The sequence below is a fragment of the Helianthus annuus genome, chromosome 8, assembly GCF_002127325.2.
Source record: "Helianthus annuus cultivar XRQ/B chromosome 8, HanXRQr2.0-SUNRISE, whole genome shotgun sequence".
Taxonomy (NCBI): Eukaryota; Viridiplantae; Streptophyta; class Magnoliopsida; order Asterales; family Asteraceae; genus Helianthus; species Helianthus annuus.
Genome location: NC_035440.2, coordinates 57,831,828 through 57,856,269, shown reverse-complemented (window position 1 = coordinate 57,856,269; position 24,442 = coordinate 57,831,828). Strand labels below are relative to the sequence as shown.

General features: G+C 37.1%; 3 protein-coding genes across 4 annotated transcripts; 2 read left to right on the top strand and 1 right to left on the bottom strand.

The window, feature by feature from the left end:
* Positions 1–2,687: 2,687 nt before the first annotated feature.
* On the top strand, positions 2,688–5,118 carry LOC110870065 (putative wall-associated receptor kinase-like 16). The gene is made up of 3 exons (XM_022119264.2): positions 2,688–3,546; positions 3,638–3,805; positions 3,905–5,118. The coding sequence occupies exons 1-3, from the start codon at positions 2,688–2,690 to the stop codon at positions 5,116–5,118; spliced, it is 2,241 nt and encodes a 746-aa protein (XP_021974956.2).
* Positions 5,119–11,764: 6,646 nt separating this feature from the next.
* LOC110872902 (UPF0481 protein At3g47200) lies at positions 11,765–13,480 on the top strand. Its single transcript, XM_022121805.2, has 2 exons — positions 11,765–12,507; positions 12,602–13,480. The coding sequence occupies exons 1-2, from the start codon at positions 11,890–11,892 to the stop codon at positions 13,325–13,327; spliced, it is 1,344 nt and encodes a 447-aa protein (XP_021977497.1). The 5' UTR covers positions 11,765–11,889; the 3' UTR covers positions 13,328–13,480.
* Positions 13,481–13,605: 125 nt separating this feature from the next.
* LOC110872901 (protein SHORT ROOT IN SALT MEDIUM 1) lies at positions 13,606–21,853 on the bottom strand. Of its 2 annotated transcripts, none has more exons than XM_022121804.2 (21): positions 21,649–21,853; positions 21,330–21,420; positions 20,361–20,504; positions 20,100–20,276; positions 19,896–19,993; positions 19,055–19,612; positions 18,918–18,963; positions 18,385–18,477; positions 18,255–18,310; positions 17,977–18,094; positions 17,648–17,859; positions 17,511–17,574; positions 17,269–17,442; positions 17,096–17,126; positions 15,491–16,596; positions 15,343–15,417; positions 15,168–15,242; positions 14,195–14,677; positions 14,067–14,108; positions 13,926–13,988; positions 13,606–13,839 (listed from the first exon to the last, which is right to left on the bottom strand). In XM_022121804.2, the coding sequence occupies exons 2-21, from the start codon at positions 21,417–21,419 to the stop codon at positions 13,753–13,755; spliced, it is 3,792 nt and encodes a 1,263-aa protein (XP_021977496.1). In that variant the 5' UTR covers position 21,420; positions 21,649–21,853; the 3' UTR covers positions 13,606–13,752. The 2 variants fall into 2 exon arrangements, with proteins under 2 accessions (XP_021977496.1, XP_035832585.1); XM_035976692.1 differs by having other exon boundaries at positions 21,654–21,840.
* Positions 21,854–24,442: the final 2,589 nt, after the last annotated feature.

Here is a 24,442-nt window from a genome sequence, read left to right as displayed (position 1 = left end):
CAACAATATTTCAAACTAAAATAAAATAAACATGCCCAAAACCCTTACATGTTCTCTCCCGCTCTCTATCATCCCTGCACGCACGCCAGCGATCAGAACATCAGCGACAACAGTAGCCGCATACCACCGTAATCAGCCATCATACCACCGCCGATCGAACATGAGTAATTTTCTTTGTTATTTTTAATGATTTTTGGTTATTTTTGGTGGGGTGGGACGGAACCGGTAGCCACCGGAAGTGATTTTTTGATGGCAGGAGACATGTGCTTCTTGTTAGTGATGATATTTTATTTTGTGGTGGGTTATATATTTATATTTTGTTAGTGATGATGGTGATATTTTGTCTTTTTTGTGGTGGGTTATATACGATCATGTTTGGGTTTTTTTTTAATGGTGTATATGATGTTTAGATGATTTTTAGTGTGATTTACATTATGATTACTAGTGTTTGAATACTTGATACATTATGTAACATGTTATGGAGCCATGAACTTATAGCTCAATTTGTTTGTGATAGCCGATAGGAACCATGAGTAGGGACGTTATGGCGCGATTTCTCAAGAGGAAAGTTGATACATCTTCCGAATTCGTTGATGTGGATACTCTTCCTTCGGATGCTTATAATCGCAAGCTAATTGAATCATATAACGTGAATCAACGAGATGAGATTAGAAGGACATATCTACTAAGAGGACCATATCAACCATTTAGTTTGATGTTCTTTTGTTTTACATGACCCGACCCGACTCGAACCGACCCAATACGAACCAACTTTTTTACTTATATACCTTAGGGCCTAAAATTTTTAAAAATGTTCCGCACTCCCATAAAAAAATTCCTGGGTCCGCCACTGAATTCGACAATCGACATAATAACTGAAATCGTAAATCAATCCTAAATCATAAGTAAACTGAATTCGACAATTGACTTTTAGTTGTTTACCTGTGAACTGATCCGACTCAGACACTCAGGATCTAACGAAGGCTGTGTTGTGCTGTACTGCTGTGCTGAAATCGTAAATCAATATTCCTGTTGGCTGTGTCTCTGATCGAACAAGGAACAACACCTAAAAAATTGCAGAATGATGATCGAATGAAGGCCTGCAAGTGCGACGTTTCTGTTCCTTAGTTCCTGTATTCCTGTTGACGTTTCGGTTCTATTGCCGCCATCCTTTTTTTTATTAGTTTTTAGAAAATATTGGGGTATTGGGCACACTAACCTAATGGGCTAATAGTTTAAATAATATTATTTTTTTTAAGTGGGCTTATGTTAATATTTTTTTGGTTATACCCTATTAAATTTTTTTTACATATATAATATCGGATTTTTTTTTTAAATTACGTGCCCTACGAAATCACGGGCCCTGTTCGGTTGTCCTCCCCGCCCTCCTTTAGGGCCGGCTCTGATTGTAACTGGTAAATATACAAATTCAATGTAGACACGACTCTCTTCCAACTTTTTATTCATCTTTCCAGTAACAATCTCCTTAATCGCAACTTCCGTATCATAAACCATATGCCTCGCATAACACAATCGAATCTGAATTACAAGATAAAATCGCCTTAACCAATATCCACTTCACAAGATTGCTAAAAAAACAAGTTATCTAAAACCTTCACTTCACAAAGGCATTTGATTAAACACCTGATGGGTCAACTTTTCTTTCACAAAAGAACACTCATATGATGACTTTTATAGATGACTTTGGAAAATATTTATGGTGTTATCTAGGGTTTCAATAGGTTATCCAGGGTTGCAATATTATGTATTGCATGCACCATTCATTGTAATTTACTCTAGTTTTATGATGTATCGATAATATCTATTTTCTTTGATTTTGTAAAGCGTTTCCAATATATATCTTCTTTGATTTTGTAAAGCGTTTCCAGAATGTTACATTTTATGTTCGTCACATATCTTCTATATTTCGATACACATCTCGTACACTTAACTGGCCGCATATAAATAAGTCTTTCAAAAATCCTTCAATTATTGTTCTTTTTTAAATGTTTTTTGGACTCTTTATGCTATCTAAGTATGTGGTAAAACTCATGATTTTACCTAGAATTGCTTTTAATTTTTCATATACTAACCTAAAATGACCTTGTGCACATATTTAAGATTTAAACAACTAGTAATAAGCGTAACAAAAAGGGAAAAAGTCAGAAAAAAATATGGAAGACGGGCAGATTATTTAAGGTTTGGATGCACACGTTATTTCAAAGAAGATTTCAAGTCAATTTAATTGAATATTATATATGAGTAATGATTTGTTCTAATTACGGACTTTCATAAATGACAACACTAGTTATTATCTTATGTCAGAATTTGAGGTTTTTTAAGCCACGTAAAGGCTGAATGGCATCTTGAATGAATATAAAACAATTTGAATGGTATCATCTATTGAGTAAAAAATAGTTTAAGTTAAATCAAATGAATGTGTAAACTATCCCACACAGGATTTTATATTATTTTATCCATACATCTGTCCGCTTCCTTTTTTTTCATCTCCAAAATAAAGAGTTCAAATACGAAGTGTTCAAAGACTTTTAATCAATAACTGGTGGGTGAGTGCAAATAAAATGACCAAGTCTTCATGACATGTTCACACAAATACATATATGTATAAGATCTCTAATTCACACATCCCCAATCTAATACCCAAAATTACACAAAAAAACTTAAAGATGTCAACCATGCATTTAAAAACACTACTGGTAGTAACAGCTATTGCAGCTTTGGGGACAGCTAGTGCTCAAAAAGGACCAGCTTGTGAAAGTTCATGTGGGAATGTGAATATTACTTTCCCATTTGGTTCAGGTGAGGGATGCTACTACAGTTCAGATTTCCTTGTAACTTGTGACCGATCATCCAGGGAACCAGTACCATACTTTGGACCAATCACGACCAATTTTGTTATTTCGAATATGTCAACAAGCAAGAGTGAGGTGGAGATTATGGCGTTTGTAGCTTATGATTGCTACAATGAATCTGGCCAAGTCACAAGAAACGCACCCTCTTTGTGGTTAAGTGATTTCCAGATCTCCTCCAAGAACAAATTTGTAGCCATCGGGTGTGATACGTATGCACGTTTTAGAGGAAGGAGAGGGAATGATTTTGATATTGGTACAGGATGCATTTCTACATGTGGTAGAAACAGCCTTCTTACAAACGGATCTTGCTCGGGAGTTGGGTGCTGTGAAGTAGCCGTGCCAGAAGGACTTAAAGCTTATAATATGAGTCTTCGTAGCTTTAACAATCATGAGAATATAACGGACTTCAACCCTTGTAGCTATGCCTTTTTTGTTGAAGAAGGGAAGTTCAACTTTTCTACTACTAACCTGGTTGATTTTAGAGGTGTAAATAGTATGCCAATGATACTTGATTGGGCAATTGGAAACTTGACTTGTGATGAAGCGAAGGACACAAATAGTTTCTTGTGCAAGGGAAACAGCGAATGTGATCAAGATTATGGAGGCCCTGGATATCGTTGTCGTTGCCTTAAAGGTTTTGAAGGCAACCCTTATGTTGCAGAAGAGTGCAAGAGTAAGTTTTTATTTTACAAAGGCATTCTTTTTTTCTTTTTTCTAGTTTTCTTTCACCTGAAAGAAATGATTGACATTATGTTATTCTATAGATATTAATGAGTGTGAACGAGAAAATCATGATTGCGATCATGATGCGCAATGTGATGATACAGATGGAAGTTATAAGTGTACTTGTCGAAAAGGTTACTCTGGAGATGGTAGGAAAAATGGAACAGGTTGCACGGCTGATCAATCCACCATTATAAAGATAGTTGTAGGTAAGTAATCATGCAATAATTTTTTTTCTGTTATATCTTAAGCTAGTGTTATAATTCAAATCAGCATGCATTTGTGCTATAATGTGTCTGTTGTTTCAGGTACCTCGGCTTCTGCTATATTTCTCCTAATAACTATCACCTGGTTGTACTTGGTGCTCAAAAGGCGAAAGCTCGTGATGCTGAGAGAAAAATTCTTTAAACAAAATGGTGGAATAATGTTGCAGCAACGAATTTCTGGAAATGGCGGTTCTCATGATCAAGCAAGAGTCTTCACGATAGAGGAGCTAAAGAGGGCAACGAATAACTACGATGAGAGCAGGATAATCGGCAAGGGTGGCTATGGCACTGTTTACAAAGGAGTTCTTTCTGATAACAGAATAGTTGCCATAAAGAAGTCAAAACTAGTAGATCAAACACAAGCTCAGATAGAGCAATTTATCAATGAAGTGGTCATCCTGTCCCAAATAAATCATAGGAATGTGGTGAAGCTGATTGGGTGTTGCCTTGAAACAGAAATCCCGTTATTGGTTTATGAGTTCATTCCAAATGGCACACTCTCTGATCACATCCACAACAAAGGGAATTTGTTGGCTATGACATGGGACATCCGACTCAGAATAGCAACGGAGACAGCTGAAGCACTTTCATACTTACATTCTGCAGCATCTGTTCCGATCATTCATCGAGATGTCAAGCCAATGAATATACTTTTGGATGATAACTATGTAGCAAAAGTGGCTGATTTTGGAGCATCTAGGCTAATTCCTATTGATCAAATTGAGTTGGCCACCATAGTGCAAGGAACACTAGGCTACTTAGATCCAGAGTATATGCAGACAAATCAACTCACAGATAAGAGCGACGTTTATAGTTTTGGGGTGGTACTAGCGGAAATTTTAACCGGAAAAAAAGCTATTAGCTTTGATAGGTCAGAGGAAGAGAGGAATCTAGCTATATATTTTTTATATTCCTTAAAAGTGGGGAGACTCTCCCAAGTTCTTGATGAACGCTTGCAACTAAATGATGTTCCTACCGAGATCATCCAAGTTTCAAGACTGGCAGAAAGATGCTTATGCATTAAAGGCGAAGAAAGGCCCACCATGAAGGAAGTAGCAATCGAGCTCCAAGGAATATTGGCTTCGATGATACAAAATCATCCATGGGTGCAAAATAATTCAAATGAAGATGAAGGTGTGTCTTTGCTCAAAGAACAAACCAACTACTACGAATGTACAAATGGTGGCAATGTAAGCTCAAGCACCTTTGATAGCACGAGAAAGCATACAATGTCACCCATTTCTAGTGGTAGATGAAGGTAGAGACTTATATTTACAAAACCTGGATTAGGCTCATATATTGTTTAGTGGGAAAGTTTTGTAAAAATAGATAACTTTTTAGATGAATATGCATAATTGGAGGTGTTTTACCTTGTAAATGGTGACTTATTGGATAGATATTTTAGTTAGGTTAATGTCTAGAATAATTTTGAGTTATGATTTTATTAAGTTTACTTTGTAATTATTATCATTTTACTTCTATAAATAGTTTATTATGTCCAGAATAAATGGAGGTGTGTTCTACCTTGTAAATCATAGATCCTATCATTGTAGTCATAGCTCCTTCAATAGTTGCTGCAACTCCTGTCACACCCCGTTGTCCCGGTGGGGTCGGGTGTGGGGCATTAGCGTGACGGTATCAGTTTCATATTGCAGCGGAAATAGGGAATTTACGTGTAAATAAAGAAAGTACGAATATTAAAATACAAAATATATTAAAAGTGGATCAATATTTAATACATCATAACTCAAAAGGTGGATCGAATAAAATTTAAAAAGACTTGGTGACGTTATCGGTTCTTGACAATGGAGTCGCAACTTCCAAGCGACAAACCGAACCCTAGCCCAGCTTACCTATGAGGATCAGCATCTATAAGTCAATATTTAAAATACGTCAGCTTTTGCTAGTAAATATAGTTCACTGACACATTTATAAATACTTAATAATCTTGGGACAAGTAACTTGATTTGCCAGATTTACATGCTTGTCACATCCGAGAACTATTATAAGCTAGTATTTGATCAATATACACATCACTTGCAACTGTCAGATGTATGCCTACACCCCGCGCTTATGATCATTGAATAATGGATATCACTGGGCCAGATATGTGTATGATTAAACCCCAAGTGCATTATGTTAATCATGCATTACATATCCCGGTGGGGTCGGGTGTGGGGCATTAGCGTGACGGTATCAGTTTCATATTGCAGCGGAAATAGGGAGTTTACGTGTAAATAAAGAAAGTACGAATATTAAAATACAAAATATATTAAAAGTGGATCAATATTTAATACATCATAACTCAAAAGGTGGATCGAATAAAATTTAAAAAGACTTGGTGACGTTATCGGTTCTTGACAATGGAGTCGCAACTTCCAAGCGACAAACCGAACCCTAGCCCAGCTTACCTATGAGGATCGGCATCTATAAGTCAATATTTAAAATACGTTAGCTTTTGCTAGTAAATACAGTTCACTGACACATTTATAAATACTTAATAATCTTGGGACAAGTAACTTGATTTGCCAGATTTACATGTTTGTCACATCCGAGAACTATTATAAGCTAGTATTTGATCAATATACACATCACTTACAACTGTCAGATGTATGCCTACACCCCGCGCTTATGATCATTGAATAATGGATATCACTGGGCCAGATATGTGTATGATTAAACCCCAAGTGCATTATGTTAATCATGCATTACATATTAAATTGTATTATCACATGGTAAGCATTTAGCACCATTGTGTTATACAAGAACCCAAGAGGTTTTATACTAAATCCCAAGTTTAATAAAATAAGTTAAAAGTATTTACCTGTACTAGCGGTTGAACACAACATATTCATATTCTAGTACAACCGAACCAAAGTTTATTCGCTTATGGTGTGAATACCGAGGGTTCTATAGTCAAACAATGGATGTAAATAATATACGTGAGAATCGTTTACTGATCGTTATAATTGAGACTCGACCGGTTAACGTGGATTTGAAAACAGTTTTAGTTAGATTAAATGGTGAACCTGATGTTAATTGTATCAGTGAGGAAATAGTGTGCATTGTGGTTTTGTTAACCATGCATTCTAATTTGGAAGTTGTTGACCCGTTATGGTTCATTTTAATGGTTTAAACCATTTTTAATAATTTTTATTCGTATAAACGGGTTTGGACGGAAAAACAGGTTCGTAACAAGTCGAACATGGTAAAAGATATTTTTGTTACAATTTACAAAATGATAGGTTTAGAAGATATCATACAAACCTGTAATGGATTATCATTTGTTTAAAAATACATTTTAAAGTTAAGCTGTGTTTGATTTTCATAAAATTTGGTTTGACTTGTTAAATCGAACACCTTAGACCTGATAAATGGATGATGTAAATGAGAGATTTTGTTCCCTGCATCATCAGGATTATCAGGTACGAATTAATTTGACAATGGTAGACCTAAGTCACTAGAACCGTGAGTCAAATAAAAAAGTCAAGTTGTATAAAAAATTACCAAGACTGGAATGGAATTAATATGTGAGACCAATTTTAAATGAAAGAGGGAGCTAAAAAAAACTTACCAAACTTGATAGGACTTCAGAAACTCGAAGAGTAGCTCAAAATTGTCAATTCAGAGTGAGGTCAAAAGACTTTGAGAATGAAAGTGACGTGCTTAGAGAGTAACAATTAAATTGACATAGAACACAATTGGGTTTTAAGGATAAAAACACTAATACTAACTATACACGTTCTAGGCAAGCATACCCATCGGTAAATACTTAGCCTATGTACCCAAGTAGCAATCCATGGACACTAAGATTTATTAACCTGTATCTTTTGTAGTATTTAACCTAAGTATCTTTTAAGAATAAGGTAAATTCTAAATAACTTATTTAATTAAGTTGAGAAAACCAGTTATGTTCATAATCATCTTAGTACTTTTGTAAAACAGTTGATTATGGTTCTTATGAGAAACTCGTCCTATTCGACACCAGGGTGTTAAAAAGCCAAGCCCCTCGGGTTAGCCCCATGTCCCCAAATAACCAAGCTATAGACACACCCAACTATTTGGTTCTAAGTAACTAAGACATCTACTTATCCTTTGTGATCCAAGAGTCTCTTATATTGCCACAGCAACCCAGATCAATGAACCGAGCGAATTACTATGCATATTACACAATTTAAAGCAAACCCTTATCTAGTTTCCACACCCTTATAATCGGATTTTTCCCGTAGGTGACCCGTATGCATTACCAATACCCAACCAAGTTTCTCCTACTGAGCATCCAGCCCTAGACTAACGATCGATATATAGCTTAAAGATACGTGAAACGTGACATGTATTCCATTCAATTCGTCCGGTAATTCAAGGCGATACGTTGCCTTGCCGACCCGTTCAATGATTTTAAAATGGCCCGATAAACCTCGGGCTTAGTTTCCCTCTTTTTCTGAATCAGATAACACCCTTCCATGGGGAAACCTTTATCATAACCATGTTCTCTACCTGAAATTCAATCGGTTTTCGTCTTTTGTCGGCATACGGTTTTTATTCGTATTGACATGTGCGTCTTCTAGGCACATGTCCTATTGGACCTTAACCTTTTATCACTTATTTCCTATCTTTGTCGCCTTTTTGACCGGGTTGTCTTTTGACCATCCAGTCACCGAGTCCGTCAGCATACTCACTTCACGCTAGTCTTATATTGACAAGCGCTCTACATAGGTCACATCATTATTTTGACTACAACTTGTTTTATTGCCTAGACTAATTGGTCACCATTTTACCTCATACCTCGTCATTCGGGTATGCTATATTGTCGTCATCGGCCCTTTGCGTGTTTGTTATTTCGTATCTAGTAACTCATATTACAACGTGGCTGTATTTTGTATCACTTTTGTGTCCGTGATCACATCACGTCATGTTTAGGTTTTCGTCAGCTTTTCATTATTATGAATCTTCTTTCGAATGCTTCGTCTTACACCTAACGGCGTTAAGACTTATATTCTTTAGTATTAATCATTTTCTAACTTCTCTCCTAGTATTTATATTTGTTAGAACGTCGTTTCTTTACTAAAACTAAATTTTAGTTTATTGTTTTTCTTTTTAACACATGTCGATTAATCATATCAAGGAATTGACGACAAGAATTATTCCTCTCCGTTATCATTTTACGCAAGAAATCATAATTGGTTCCCCACGCTTTATAGTATCGACCCGTAGGTTCCTTACTTAGCCTCGTAGACTATTTTATTAGGTCTTTACATTTTTAGAGTGAGACCCTATAGTTTGTTCATTTGTATTTGTGACCCGATGGTCATTTTGGTCCCGTAGACCTTTACATTGTTTATAGCCTGAAGGTTATTGTGATCCCATGGATCATCTTCTATTCATATCTTTATTTACTTGCATAAGTATACATATGGAAGATGCAGTGTTGTTCTTAGACAAAGGTTTGCTTGAGGCAATTGAGGAATTAGTGGTTTGTGGAGTTCTTTGGAGACTTCCAGTGGCGACTTGTTTCCTTGCCTATCAGGTTTGGGGGTTTGGGGCTGTATAGGCTTCATCCTATGGTTTTGTAGCCTCGAGAGCCCAATCTTGGGTGCTACAGGACCACATCTTAAGAGACAGTGGCATATGTGGTATAGATTCTGATTATTTGTGATTTGGCTTGTTATCGTGATATGATTCAAAGCTTTGACTTCAGCAGTTTCACTAAAAAGACACCCCCCCCCCCTTAAAGCCCAACATGCATTGGCGGGTGCTCTTTTCAGTAAAATTGTCCACGACATCGAAGTATAGTTTGACTTGACCGTTAGACAAAAAACTGTTTTTGAGTGTCTACGAGCACCACATGCACATGATTTTCTTCTTGCTATACCTATAGATAGGTTAGGCCAGCATATGTCGCCGGTAGAGTACCGTACTATCCTTAAATATCGCCTCATGATTCATTTATTTCCAGGTGATGAGATATGCCATGTTTGTCATAAGGCGTGTTTGGATTTTTTGGGGAGCATGCAGTTCATTGTAGAGAGCTCTCGAGGTTCAAATACCGACATGATTTGGTTAGAGATGTCTTTTTTGACATATTCAGACACGTTGGTATTTCTGCTAAGAAAGAGTCACCCATTAATTTCTTAACTGACCCATTGGAAGGGAGATCTACCCTTTCGACCAGCCGACATTTTGGTCTTTAGATGGGTAGGAGGAAAACATGCATGTGTGGATCTAATAGGAGTTTCCCCGCTTGTGAGCTTATGGGGTGCTTTCACGTTGAGTCAGGTTGTTTTAAAGGCTGTTTCGGGTAAAGTGATCAAACACGAGAAAGCATGCCTTGACAACCAGCACGTGTTTATCCCTTTTGCTTTTGATACGTTTGGTTTCCTGTCGCCAGAGGCTGTGGACCTACTTAGTCGAGTTCAAAGGGTCATGCATAGTAATGTTATGACCCCGAGATCTATGAACTTAGTTTTTAAAAGACTTAGTTTTGCTATTTAAATGGTTAGTTATGAAGCTCCATAGTATAACATAAACCCAGTAATAACACTTATATTAATCGAAATTACATATATTTATTTTTGGTTAAAATTAGCAAAAAAAAAAAATACATTTTCCACTTAATAAAAAAACTAATTCTTTCACCTAAGACTACAAGGTATGGTGATGGACCATCCTTAGAGGATAATCCGCTACGTAGGCGCCACGTCATATTCCTCCCAAAGATGGTCCATCCTCCAAAACTAGAGGGCATGGTAGGATGGTCCTAGTCATAGTCCTCCACCACTTTTTTATGTTTTTTTTATTTTTTTTAGTCTTCTATTTTTTTTTAACATTTAACAAATATACTAACAAAATACTTTCATTAATATTAAACCCACATTACATAAACATAAAAAAACATAAACTTAAAAAAAACCAAAGACTTAATAAAAATAAACATAGAGTTAAATAATTTGATATTTTTTCATGATGTCGTGTTGTAATTTTTTCAACATCGAACGTTTCGGCTTGGGTTCGTCCTCGACATTCATCGATATTATTTCCCATTGGTTCGGTTCTAGCGTCGGATAATATCCCGGAACCGAGAAAACATTAGGTTGGGTCGGATTGTTGGGATTATTCGGGTTGTTCGGAGTGTTCGGGTTGTCCGGGTTGTTGAACGGATCCATGAAAGAGTGTAAAAAGGTTTATAGTGGAAGAAGGTTTATAAAATAGTGGAAGAAGGTTTATAAAAATTATGTGAGAGAGAGATGAAATTTTGGGGTTAATTTTGTGATTGAAAGTGAAAATGGAAGGTAAATGTATATATTTTAAAATTATGACCGTTTGTTTTTATTCAAAATTTGGAAATTTTGTTTTTTTTTTTTAATTAACGGTCAAATTCATAAATGCTGGGCCCCACTTTTGGACCGTCTCAAACGGCGACAAAGCGACGGAGAAGCCGCGACGTGGGGGGGCGGCACGGTGTTGAGGGCGTCACCGGTCCAAGACGGTGTGGGGACGAACCCCATACCGAGTAGCCTAATTTTCCAACAAGCATGTCTCATGTCACACGATGGAAAAAAAAAAGTGACACAAAATGTATTCAACCCAAATTCTACGACTAAATCATCGTATTTAATAGGTAATCTAAAGCCCCTCTTTAGATAAAGAACAAAGCCGTTCTTACTAAAGTAACAAAACTATAAATCGTGCATCTATCAATTGATTTTATTCACAAAATAAATAAGAAAAAACTACAAAGGTTAGACACTTAGACTGAAAAGATCCATAAACGCACGTATTTAAAATATAACTTTGCTTTCATTTGAAGGTTAGAACACCTTCTATTTGAATCCAATAAAAGCATTACCAGACCTTAAATTAATAATATAAAAACATAAAGATTACAAAGCATGTACTTTATATTCTTACTTCCTTCATGAGCCAACACCAACTGAGATAAAAGAAACCAATGGAGATCAAGAATTTCTACAAGATCGCTACTAAATACTCAATACCCACAATTACAAATATTGTTTGCACAAGTAAAAATGGGAGAAAATGAATGGGTGATGAATGTGAATCAAGAACTTCAGAACATGGGTGATTCATCATCAGAAATGGAGCAGTGGAAAAAACGATCAATCTACCGTGTGCCCTCCTGTGTAACCGATCTGAACAAAAGAGCCTACAAGCCGCAGTCGGTCTCATTCGGGCCATACCATTATGGAGAACCGAATCTAGAGTCCATGGAAGAGAACAAGCACCGGGCTCTCCTTCACTTTCTGAAAAGATACAAGAAACCTTTTGAATGCTATGTGAAAGCTGTGATGGAGGTTGTGGAGGATCTGAAGCATGCATATAGTGCACTGGATCAGAAATGGCATCAAGATACAATGGGCTTTGTGAAGATGATGATTTTGGATGGATGTTTTATGCTCGAAATCTTGCGTGCAGCGACTACTGACGATGTTGATTGTGATATTAATGCTGCTGATGCTAATGTTGTTGATGATTATGCTTCGAATGATCCGATTTTCAGCAACCATGGAAAGTTGTACATCTTGCCTTACCTTAAACGCGACATGCTCATGCTCGAAAACCAGTTGCCGATGTTGCTTCTAAACACGCTTGTCGCTGTTACAAAGGACGAAAACAATCCAAACCAGGTGATTTCTATTTCGAGACATATATTTTTCTAAACAAATATATAGATGGTGTTGTAAGATTGTATGCGTGACAGTTGACTAAATCAATTTGCAGCACGATGAGGAATGCGTGAACAAAATGGTGCAAAAGTTCTGCTCTCCCTACTCTCGAATCACGAAAATGGGGAGATCCCTGCATCCCCTAGATGTGTACCGAAGGAGCCTGCTATGGGAGAACCCGCGTCACAAGAAGAAACCCGTCACCAAGTCATACCACCATTTAGTCATCCAAGAAGGCGATGAAATCGTTAGATCAGCAACAGAACTATACGAAGCAGGAATCCGCTTTAAAAAATCCAAAACAAGAAGCCTAAAAGGCATATCATTCAAAGGCGGTGTCCTCACGCTTCCTCCAGTCATGGTGGATGACGCAACCGAATCGTTGTATCTGAACCTGATAGCGTTTGAACGACTCCATGTTGGGGCTGGAAACGAGGTGACTTCTTACATATTCTTCATGGATAATATCATTGATCATGCAAAAGATGTTAGTCTGTTGCATTCACAAGGTATAATTCAAAATGCGATTGGTAGTGATAAGGCAGTGGCTAAACTGTTTAACTCCTTGTCCAAGGATATCACTTTGGATCCAGATAGTGCACTAGATGTGGTTCATAAACAGGTTCATAATTACTGCACCAAACCCTGGAATGAGTGGCGTGCAAATCTTATACACACGTATTTTAGGAGCCCGTGGGCGATCTTGTCGGTTCTTGCAGCCGTTTTCCTCTTCGCACTCACTATTATTCAAACAATCTACACTGTTTACCCGCATGGTTAATGTTAGAGTCAGTCGGTATGGTTTCTTCATGTATGACAAATAAACATTACAGTAATATCGATTTTCGGGGAATAATCAGATTTTGCTTGTTGTCATTGTAACACTTACATGTATATCTTTTAATATTTTATAAAATTGAAGATGTTAGAAACCTGTTTTTTTCTTAAAAACTACAGACGGAACATGATAAAAAACAGAAGCACACTATGTAAACACAACATGTTTCTCGTCGCAAGCAATATACCAAGAGCAATACTACTTGCTTCCATTTGGCAAGATCATGAAAGACTACAATACATAAAGATGTACAAAAACTCAAAAGTATTATTATAATTTTCATCAGTGCAAAATTAATAACAAGCATCAAACTATCAAACCGTCTTCATAATTAAAAAAAAACGAAGAACTATCTAACATCTTGTTTTTCAGATGTCCATCCTCACAAGCTTATTGTACAATATGCGGTCGTCCCTCCCAGTATTGCTTTCCAGCAATGCACTTTGCACAAGATCCTGACACAATGATACAAGTCAAAAACTGCAACTTTCATAACTTTTTTATCTTTTTCTTTATATTATGTTGGTAGTTAGATTCTAACCTTGACATCTCTATGGGACAAGAATTTCCCCAAATTATGGATGATCAACCGCATGTCTTCAACCTAATAATAAAAGAACCTTAAATATTAAACCTAAATTTAAACTCAAAAATTACACTATTAAATAAGAACTTGACTTACCCTGACGTGACCAACTCGATTTCGATCAAAAAACCTGAAAGCCTGTTTCAGAATCGAACAGCAAAAGTGTTTGATTAATTAAAGAAAACTACGAAAATATTACAAAATATGAATTGAAGAGGACATGCCTGTAAAAGTTCCTTGTCAATGTTCTCTTTCTTTTTCGTCTCCAGCTTTCCCTTTCCAATTTCATTTTCCTGTTCCTCTGCATCTTCTAACTTAACACTCGAATTCACAGTTTCTTCTTTAGCATTCACCTCTTGTTCGGTTTTCGGATTTTCAGTTCCGTCAATCATATCTTCATCTTCTTCTGGATCTTCTTCCGAATCTTCTTCCGGATCTTCTTCAGGATCTTCATCCATATCCTCATTACCTTCTGATTTCACATTTTCTACCTTCTCGGTAACAACCGTTTCCGTTTCCACATCAGCAATAATTTTCCCATCCTCTTTTTGTTCTTCCTGTGTTTCGGTTGAAACTGATTTGCTTTCCACTTTGGAATCGTTAGTTTTTGCGCGCTTAGCAAGGGTTTTCTCCTTTTCCTTCTCAGAAGCTTCTTCTAACTGTCTCTTCTTTTGGTTTCTTTTAGCCACATATTTGATCCGTAATTTCTGCAGTACATAGAATGACACCAGAAATTAGGGCAAGATTGGATTATCCGGTTTTCGGATGTCCAAAATTTGAAAATTTCAGATAGTGAATACTAATATCCGAATCCATATCAAACTTTCGGATACGGATTCGGATATTAAACATATATCTGAATTTATAAACAAAAATCAAAAAATTTGTTTCGTGCATAGATTAAAACAAAAAACATTCATATATCAACATCCGAATTCGATTATTTACTAGTTTTTTTACTATTTTGTTTTTAGTTTTCGGATAATCGGATTATCGGATGATCCAAACTTTTTAGAAATCCACATCCGAATCCGAAATTTCAGATTATCCGATTTTCGGATATATTATATTTTTGGGATATTTCGGATTATCCGATATTTCGGATCCGGATTTTTTTCAACACCCCTACCAAAAATAAGACAAATGAGAGCAGTTGCTGCACAAATAATGAAGTTGTATCGTATGATTCAAACCAACCTGGAGAAATGCTAAAATCCGAGAACCCATTTGATACTGAAGCATTTCATAAAATGCTTCAGCAAATAAAGACAACTGTCATGGAAAAAAAACGCAATTTAAACAGAGGTAACGAAAGTATTTGGGCTTAAGAGAAGATCCGATATAATAGTCATCAAATGTGTAAACGACATACCTCGAATGTTGATTCTTCAATATCATTATCATCGTAACCCAAAAGCGAATCCAGCGAAAGTGACAATGAACGCAGCTGTCACAAAGAATGACAATATGGTTAAAAAACATTTCATTAAAAGAAAATCATAGTGAAAAAGGCCACGTACTTTAGAATCCTTGCTCCCTTTTGTTTGGAGAAACAACCCGGGATGCCGAGGAATCTCCTCGTCCATTTTCTTATCTTTGACTTCCTTGCCCTTTGACTCAGTTTGATCACCCTTTTCTTTTTTCACCTTCCCCTCCTTGGATTTCTCAACATCTTTTAAGTTTTCGTTATTTCCGTTATTAACCTTCGCTTTGGACAAAGAACCACTATCCACTTTAGCTTTATTCTCATCCATTACTTGATCGTTTTCTTTTTTGTTATCATTATTATCTAGATTGCCCGCATCCTTGCTTGAAGCTGACTCATTGACTTCCAGTTTGACTTCACTTTCCGGGTTGACTAACGGTGCGCTTTGCTCTATGCTAGTTATTCCTGCTTCCTCTACAATGTTATCTTTATTGTTAGCATTCTTCGCTACTACTTTTCTCTTCACAACTTTTTTTATTATTTTCCTTTTAACAGTTTTCTTCCCGCTCGCACCACCAGATATCTGTTGCTCTTTAACGGGCGTCGCCTCAGACTGTGTCCCCTCGTTTTCTTCCTTAACAGTGACATCTTTGGGATTATTTTCAGAAATATCTTGCTCTTTAACTGGTGTGACCTCCGATTGTGTCCCTTCGTCTTCTTTCTTAACGGTTTTCTTAACAGGGACCTTTTTGGTAACTTTCTTTCTTGTAAAAGTCTTCTTCACAGCAGGAGATTCAGTTGACTTTTCTTCTTGACCAGCAGCCTCTGAGTTTGTACTAGCAGTAGTTGTCTCTTCCGCCGTTTTAGGATCTGATGCGTCACTTTTTTTGGCTGCGTTTTCTGGTTTATCATCTTTTCCAACAACCTTCTTTTTTACAACTTTTCTTTTTATTTTCTTCTTTCCGCTACCAGTCTTCTGGACCGCAGCAGCTTCTTCTACCGGTTTCTTATTTTCAGAATCATTTCCTTCAACTTTCGTCTCCATTTCTGCATTGCTTTCAACTCCCTCTTTTCCAGACTCCTTCACTTTTCCTTTTGACTTTGCAGTGGCTTTTGATGCCGACCCGGAGGATCCAGAAGCTTTCTTTTTTACTGGTGTTGAATCCTTCTTCACATCTTTGGATTTCTCAGATTCGGTGTCTGTAACAATTGATATAAAATCTCAGCTTTTAACACTTGCATAAAAGCAAAAAAATAGAGTAAAATACCATTTTCATCTCTGAGGTTTGATCAATTTTGCGACTTTCGTACGAGGTTTGTTTTTCCTCATCTGGATCCAAAAGGTTTAAAATCTTGCCATTTTCATTCGGCTCGTTAATTCCATCTTTCTTCGTTAAGTCAGGGGTAATTCCGTCTTTTTTATTAACTTAAAAGGGAATTCGGTCTTTTTCAGGGGTATTCGGTCTTTTTACATAAATGGAAAAGGATAGAATTGCCCTTTAAGTTAATAAAAGAGACAGAAATGCCCCTGACTTAACGGAGAAATACGTACGGAGTTAATGAGCCGGATGAAATAGCAAGATTTCAAACCTTTTAGATCCAGATGCGGAAAAACAAACCTTTGGACAAAAGTCGCAAAACTCGCAAAACCTCAGGGACAAAAATGCCGTGACTTCAAAAAAATATATACAAATCTTACCTTTCAAGCCTTCCTTTTTTTCACGAGAGATCTACATAAAACAGATAAAAATATTAGTTTTACTTTCAGACAACAACCTTACAAAAGGTTTAGTTTTCTTCTACAAGTGGTTCGGTTCTCTTTTCTTTTTTCTATTTAATTTTTAACTGCATGTAATATAGAAAACTGTATACCTCTCTTTTAAGAGCATGTAGACGTTCTCTCTCAGCAATTGCTTTCTTGTTGGCAAGCCACTGATCCCTCCAAGCATCTACCGAAGGTAAACAATCTGATAAATCGGGAAGATAGAGAACAGTTACCTCTTTATGGCTAAAAAGCCCATCTTTTCCGACTCGATCGTAATGAATCTACAAACATAAAAAACAATATTAGAGTTCAATGCTAAAAGCAACATACAAAACTATATTATTATTACCTCAAGAAAAGGATTCCAATGCTGACAACTCTTTAAATCTAGTCCTGTGATGTCTTTGGCATGCCTACACGATATAAATTGTTTATGTGTTAAAAAGGGGGGCTTGTAAAGATAAGAATTAATGTGCAAAAACATACCTGATAGCCGTTTGAACCAGTGTTGACTTTTCAACTGAAGGATCATTGCCATCAGAGGGTTCCCACAAGCCTCCAATTGCGATCAAAGAATTCCCGTTTTTAAGACACGCAAATCGAAGCATATTGCAAAAATGGGGAATTCGGTCCTCGTAATCTCTTTCAGATGAGAGCTCCTCTAAAGCATTTGGGCTAAGCCCACTCATCAATATCACCTAAAAACAACAAATCAAATATGAAACAACATTATCATGCATATGAGATTACATATGATACAGTATTTTATTATTACGAAATACTTATACGCATATTGTTTCTAAAAAAAAGCTCACCTTTGCATTCCACCGAATACTTCCGTGCTCTGATTTTAAAGGATTATCCATCATTGTTACGACCGATGCTTCTTTGTCATGAGGTTCCTCATCAACTTGAACAAAATCATGCTCAAAACTGTTTTACAGTAACAAGTAACAACAGAACGTTATTGTTTATACACCCTCAGTCACATTTTGGAGTACAAACGTAAGTTCAATTCTTAACAAATGAGCACATATTGTCAACTGTGATTCATAATGAATGATGCCATTGCAATAAGAACATTTAAACATACCTAACAGGGACATTCAAAGAAACTTTAACATCGTCCCTTGGCCAATTAACAATCACCTGCAACAATTTAGTGTTTACGCGGTTGTCAAATAGAGAGAACGATACGTAACTGATCTACAAGCATGACGTACCTTGGAACATTCCGGAGAAGTAAACAGCCTAGGATATCGCTTATCAATAGACAGATAACCCCTCTCCACGTCTACTAAATTGGATGAATAAACCTGCAAAAATTGCACTTAAACCATCAAATACAAATATATGAGAACATCGTGTCTCTTAAATTTGAAACCATTGACAATTTAGCCACGTATGTGTGATGTATGCCTCATTAGAGATCAAGTCTTGATAAGAACCCAAAAAATGAAGATAATTCGGAATGCAGTAGCCCAAAATATCACCGAAAGGTTATGATATAAAACCCCACACGAACCCCATGAGATACGTAACTGAATCAAAGGGGTTCTAAAGACAGATGAGCGAGAAAAGAACAGGAAAAGGTGCATTATCAACAAAAGAAATGGCAAAAGGTGGATTGTCAAAAGAAGAATGGCAAACGGTGCATTGTAACATAAGTGAATTAGGTACCGAAAGATTGAAGCGAATGGGAATGAATACAAAGACGAGGAACTTATAATGATAGCTCTTATGTTCCTTTTGTTACCTTGCATACATAATCTCTTCGTTTCGCTTTGACAGGTGAACGACGCCTTCAGGATAACAGAATACAAAGTTAGCGTTTATTCATGAAGGCTGCAAAACAAAACTATAGCAGACGCAAAATTAAGGAACAAAAGCCACCTATGTGGTGATTGCCGCCGATCCCTAGATGTTTTCGGTGGGGTCCGTTCACGCCTGTCTCTTTCTCTATCTCTCTCCTTTTCACGTATGCGTTCCCGTTCCCGTTCCCGTTCCCTTTCCCTCTTTCGTTGTCTTTCCCTTTCTCGTTCCCGTTCCCGTTCCCTTTCCCTTTCCCTTTCCTTTTCCCGTAAAAGTTCCCTACGACGTTCTTCGTCTCTTCGATCAAGTTCTCGAGCGCGTGCCATGAAATCTGGGTCAAGGGTTGAACTATGAAGACCCTTTCGTGTACCGTAGTCCCGGCCAGGTGGCAGGCTAACACCATAACCAGGATTAGCAGAGCTATGAGCATACACAAGATCATCCACATCTCTTCGTGGAGCCAAAACCGGGGCCGGGGCTGCCCCTAATATTGATGGGGCATGTTGCGCGCGATGTGATAGACCGGTTATCATTGATAACGTGTTAGGATCGGGATCGATTCTTGCACCATACGACAGAAGTTCTTGACCCGTGTGACGAGCATTAGCCGCCGCCCTTGCTGCTAGATAATCAGCTTGTCTGCCAGAAATGTTTTTTTGCTACTTAGTGGTTATAACATATCAAATTATTAACATCTTTCTTCAATACTACTGTTTAGAAAGTGATAAGTCATGCATCAGCATTAAATACGTCTCTCGCTCCTTTGATAAGAAAATAACACGACCACATGACCAAATCAACCATTCATAGGTGAATGATTCGAAATTGTTACCTCTAGTATAAAGTTGCCGAAAAAGAAGCAAAAAACAACAGTACTAAACTAACAGAAATTAGTGTGCATACATCGTATGAAATCTGTTACCTAGAACTTCCTTCAACAGAAGACGATTGAAGTGTCTGAGCCTGCATCAATTCTTTCCTGAGTGCTGACGCAGCGTCCAGACGATCATATATGTCCCCCTATTCCAATATATATATATATATATTAGACAAAAAACCATATATATCACAGAGAGTAAATAAGACAAAAGTTTCCTCTAAAACTAAGAAATATGATTAAAAGAACCTGATGTTGATGGTGACCATAAGCAACCGAGCCAGCAAACCGGGCAGTTGGCTCGTTTTGTGAATCATGAACAGAATACGGGCGCCTATCCCCTGGTGACTCTTGCCTGGTTGAACCATAAGCGATCCGACTTTCCAAACCAGATGGTCCAGATCCTTTAGCACTTGCACCAGGAGTCTGAAAAGGTAAACATAGAGTTCACATACAATCACGTTTGGTATATGAAAATCCTTTATCATTCATTATATGATGCTGACTGACCTGTAGAGCAGTGCTGAGTCCCGCTGAGCCATACACAGAAGAATATTGACCACCATAATGAGCTCCAGCAGATGGATGACCAGCTAACATGGCTGCATGTCGTGATGACATCGACAACTGAGAGGCCCCACCATCAGACCCCACCTTCACCCATATAAAAACAAGTCAGTGATGTAAATCAAGCTGATAGCAAAGTTGCACATTTCACCACACAAATGGACTTTTTGGCTTTGCTATATTGCTCCAGCATACAAATCTATGTTATCTTAATGCAAATTATTAACATTTTGTGATCAAATCTATCCTAAGTTCCTAACGAATCATGAAATCGATTTTCTTTCTTCTGATGTTTCATATATGACGAGAATTGCAATACAAGGGTCAAGTAGCAGGATCAATATGATTTTATTCAGCTACAACTTTAAGTACTGTTCGTACTATCATCTTAACAAAATTTCTGATTACTGTCCAGATAAATTATTAAGGTTTATAAAGACTATTGAGACTTACGATACTTTTAACAGTTGTTCACCAGTTTTTAGTAGTAACTCCGTATCACGTTTAGAGTAAGTGCTAGGTACATTTATCATTACTTGATTGGCTGGTAATCCCCTACGCTTATCATTAATAGCTCATTCAGAAAGTTGAGTTCCTTCTCTTTCAATGTGTTTTTATGAGATTTCTTAAGCAATCTTAGGTGCAATGCTCTTTTTGATACACATACAGGGCAGAACGCGTGCACCAAGATTTGTCATCAAACAGTCACAAAACAAGTAAATTTATCCTTTAATTCACAAAATGCCCGGAATTATCTTTAATTCTAAAAAAAAAACTATCTTCAGTTTAATGCCCTAAAAACTAAATTTTTTTTTCATGTGTTCCTATCCAAGATCAATACACCACACAAATTGTAACAAGAACAAGGACAGTTACACATAAAAGTCAAGATTAAGATTTAAAAGATCTCACATTTTGACCATAAGCAGATTGACCAGAATAAGTCTGTTGTTGCTGCTGCTGCTGCTGCCCATAGTTGGTATTCCCTCTAGAGGGATACATCCTGCACAATCCAAAAATCCAAAATTTAATTAAAAAAACACACATACACACAAAAAAAAAGATCAAACGTGTTTAATTTAGACAATTGAATCATAAATTTATTCTATGGAGCTTCAATTTCACGAATCCGAATTCGAATCGTTGAAGATATAAGTTTCAAAACGTATTCGAATCAAGAACCCTAAATTGAATGTTACAAAACAATATGAAGATAGAGAGTGAGAAATACGTTACGAATTGTATAGGGCGACGACGGCGGAGAGTTTTGCCGGTGGCGGAGGAGCGAAATTGACGGTGGTTGAGATGAGGAATAGGGGTTCAGTTGTGGTAATTGGGAAAACTTTGGAGCCCTACCCGATTAAACGGGTGATCTTTTTATTGGCCCGAGTGATAAGACCCTTGGGCCTGGTACTATTTTTTTCATATCGAATTATGGAAGTATGGACGTCTCACGTGCTTGTTTTACATATCATCATGTCACATGTCTTTTTACTATTTATTTTTATAATGATACAACAATAACAACCATTGTAGGCTTTTAGGAGAGTCAGATGTAGGTAAATGCATCGAGTAAATTACAGTTTTAGTCTTTGGAGTTTACACTCAATTGCATATCCAGCCTTTATTTAAACAAATTCAACAGTCCGGTCTTTGTGATTGTCGATTGCTCGCCATCAGGTCCCTCCCTGCATTTTATGTTAGTCAACAGTTAGTTGACTAGGGTATTGTTGTCTTTTTACTTAGAAAAGCAGGGGTAATATCGTCATTTCGTACTTTCTAACCCAATATAGCACATATCATCCCTCATTTGAAAAACTTCAACAGTCCGGTCCTTGTGGTTGTCGATTACTCGCAATCAGGTCCCTCACATTTTCTGCTAGTCAACAGTTAGTTGACCCAGGTATTGTTGTTTTTTTACTAAGAAAAGCAAGGGTAATATCGTCATTTCGTACTTTCTAACCCAATATAGCACATACCATCCCTCTCAAAGCCCTAAATTAAACCATTTAGTCCTCACATCATCTTCATCTTCTTCATTCACTCCTCCCAAATTAAACCAAGTATCGTTTTATCTGGGTTTCAGTTTGGTCTGGTAGTTTGGACTTCTTTATGGCAACGATTTTGTTATCCGATAGAACTCCTTTATAAACCATGCCATATCCACCATTTCCAATAATCATGCTCTCATCGTAGTTGTTGGTTACCATCTTAAGCTCCTCTACAGTGAAAACTTTAGTTTGGTCATGAGAACCCCCATCCTGAGAAATTCTTTGCTGCAGCATTATTCCACCATTTTGCCTAAAGCATTTTTCTCTAAGAATCATAAGCCTACGCTTCTGGGTCCGAAGTACAACCATGTGACAATATAAAAAGAATTATAGGTACCTGCATTTGTGTACACAACCATTATTTGGAACTTCACACTCATCAATATCTACGGAATAGAAAAAATACAAGCATTTAATTAGGGGGAATGTAATATCTGGTTCCCTGGATGATCGGTCACAAATTACCAGGAAATTAGTATTGTAGTAGCATCCTTCACGTGAACCAAATGGGAATGCAATACTCAAACTGCCACATGAAATTTCACAAGCCATTCTGTCTTGAGAAGTTGTTGGCGCCAAAGATGCCATAGCTACCACTAATAGCGTTGTTAGTAAACGCATGGTTACTTTTGGTGATCGGTCACCGGGTCTTTACCAGAGTTAACCGGAATTCGTCGAAATCCTAGAAGTTCCAGCATACCTGGGTGATGCGATGGTAGCACAAGGTGGGTTGTTTGTGGTGATGGTGAGTGGTGTCTGAGATTGTGGTGGTGGGTTGGGTGTTACAGAGCTTATAAAGAAGACCACACATTTCGACGTGCACTTTCAGTTTTGTAACACCCATCTTAATTTAATATGAATTTACTACTAAATACGCATTTAGTTTGCGTAAAATACGGGTTAACAAAAGTTGTTACGTTTAATATTCATACTTGATTAGTATACTTAGGATTAACATCCCTACTAGTTAAAAATGTACTAAAAGTGACATCAAGAGTTACATATTCAGCTTTAGTTAAACTAAAGATATTAACGCGGAAGCTTCAAAAGTGTTGTGTTCGGTTCTTTGACATATCGCTTGATCGCCATCCGGAATATCGCCAACATTACCTAACATCAAAACCAACTTAAATGTTAGTTTTGACAGCATTAAAACATAGATAATCAAGTTCTAATGCCAAATAATGAAAACAAAGCAAAATTTCAGATTTTTAATCTGTAGCGCCACGCGATAGATTTCATTCGGTCTTTCGCGGGCCGCGAGCGCGCTCGCATGTCGCGCCAGTACAAGTGGTTCCCTTCACATGGCGCGAGGGGGACCTTTTTCTAGCGTGTGCAGGTTGTAATCCTGCATATCTACCCAACATTAATTTTTCTTACAAATTCAAACTTCTAATGCTTATAACTTTTCACCTACATGTCTGTTTTAGTCGATTCTTTTTCCTATGCGTCCGTAATAAAAATATGGATCTAATCATTCGAATTTCACGCACCGAAACCCGGTTTATAAACGAATAGTTCACAATTTCATGTTTCGACTATCCGACCCGTTTATTAGGTGACTTGTTTTTCATCATTTAACTTTTATGGAATACTAGGCTTAATTACCCATTCCTTGGGCTTATAAACTTAGGCGTATCATCACCATTACATGGTTTTACGCACATAATAGGATTTCATGCTTGTTTTTCATATTTCAAGCATGCCGCTTTATGCAAGTTTTTGCAAGTAATTGCTAACATTTGTCCCAATATCACGGTTCATTAAAATCAACTTGGGGTATCCAACACCTTAACATATCTCATTCTATCACTAGCATATTAAGTGGCTTCCAAACCTCTTCATACATTGTCGTCTTAAAAGCATAATTTTGACCCATTTAGTTACATTTCATGCTATGCACTACTCATTGTTATTAGTTTCTAAACGCAATTACCCATTCCCCGGGCTTGTCAACTTTGGCATATCCCTTTC

What these genes read in the sequence shown, in the direction of transcription:
- LOC110870065 (XM_022119264.2), top strand. Translation starts at nt 2,688, where the DNA reads ATGTCAACCATGCATTTAAAAACACTACTGGTAGTAACAGCTATTGCA. An exon ending in TGTTGCAGAAGAGTGCAAGA is followed by an intron (nt 3,547 to 3,637) that starts GTAAGTTTTTAT and finishes GTTATTCTATAG; the next exon opens with ATATTAATGAGTGTGAACGA. An exon ending in CATTATAAAGATAGTTGTAG is followed by an intron (nt 3,806 to 3,904) that starts GTAAGTAATCAT and finishes CTGTTGTTTCAG; the next exon opens with GTACCTCGGCTTCTGCTATA.
- LOC110872902 (XM_022121805.2), top strand. Translation starts at nt 11,890, where the DNA reads ATGGGAGAAAATGAATGGGTGATGAATGTGAATCAAGAACTTCAGAAC. An exon ending in ACGAAAACAATCCAAACCAG is followed by an intron (nt 12,508 to 12,601) that starts GTGATTTCTATT and finishes ATCAATTTGCAG; the next exon opens with CACGATGAGGAATGCGTGAA.
- LOC110872901 (XM_022121804.2), bottom strand. Translation starts at nt 21,419, where the DNA reads ATGTATCCCTCTAGAGGGAATACCAACTATGGGCAGCAGCAGCAGCAG. An exon ending in TCTTTGAATGTCCCTGTTAG is followed by an intron (nt 18,095 to 18,254) that starts GTATGTTTAAAT and finishes ACTGTAAAACAG; the next exon opens with TTTTGAGCATGATTTTGTTC. An exon ending in CTGGTTCAAACGGCTATCAG is followed by an intron (nt 17,575 to 17,647) that starts GTATGTTTTTGC and finishes TATATCGTGTAG; the next exon opens with GCATGCCAAAGACATCACAG.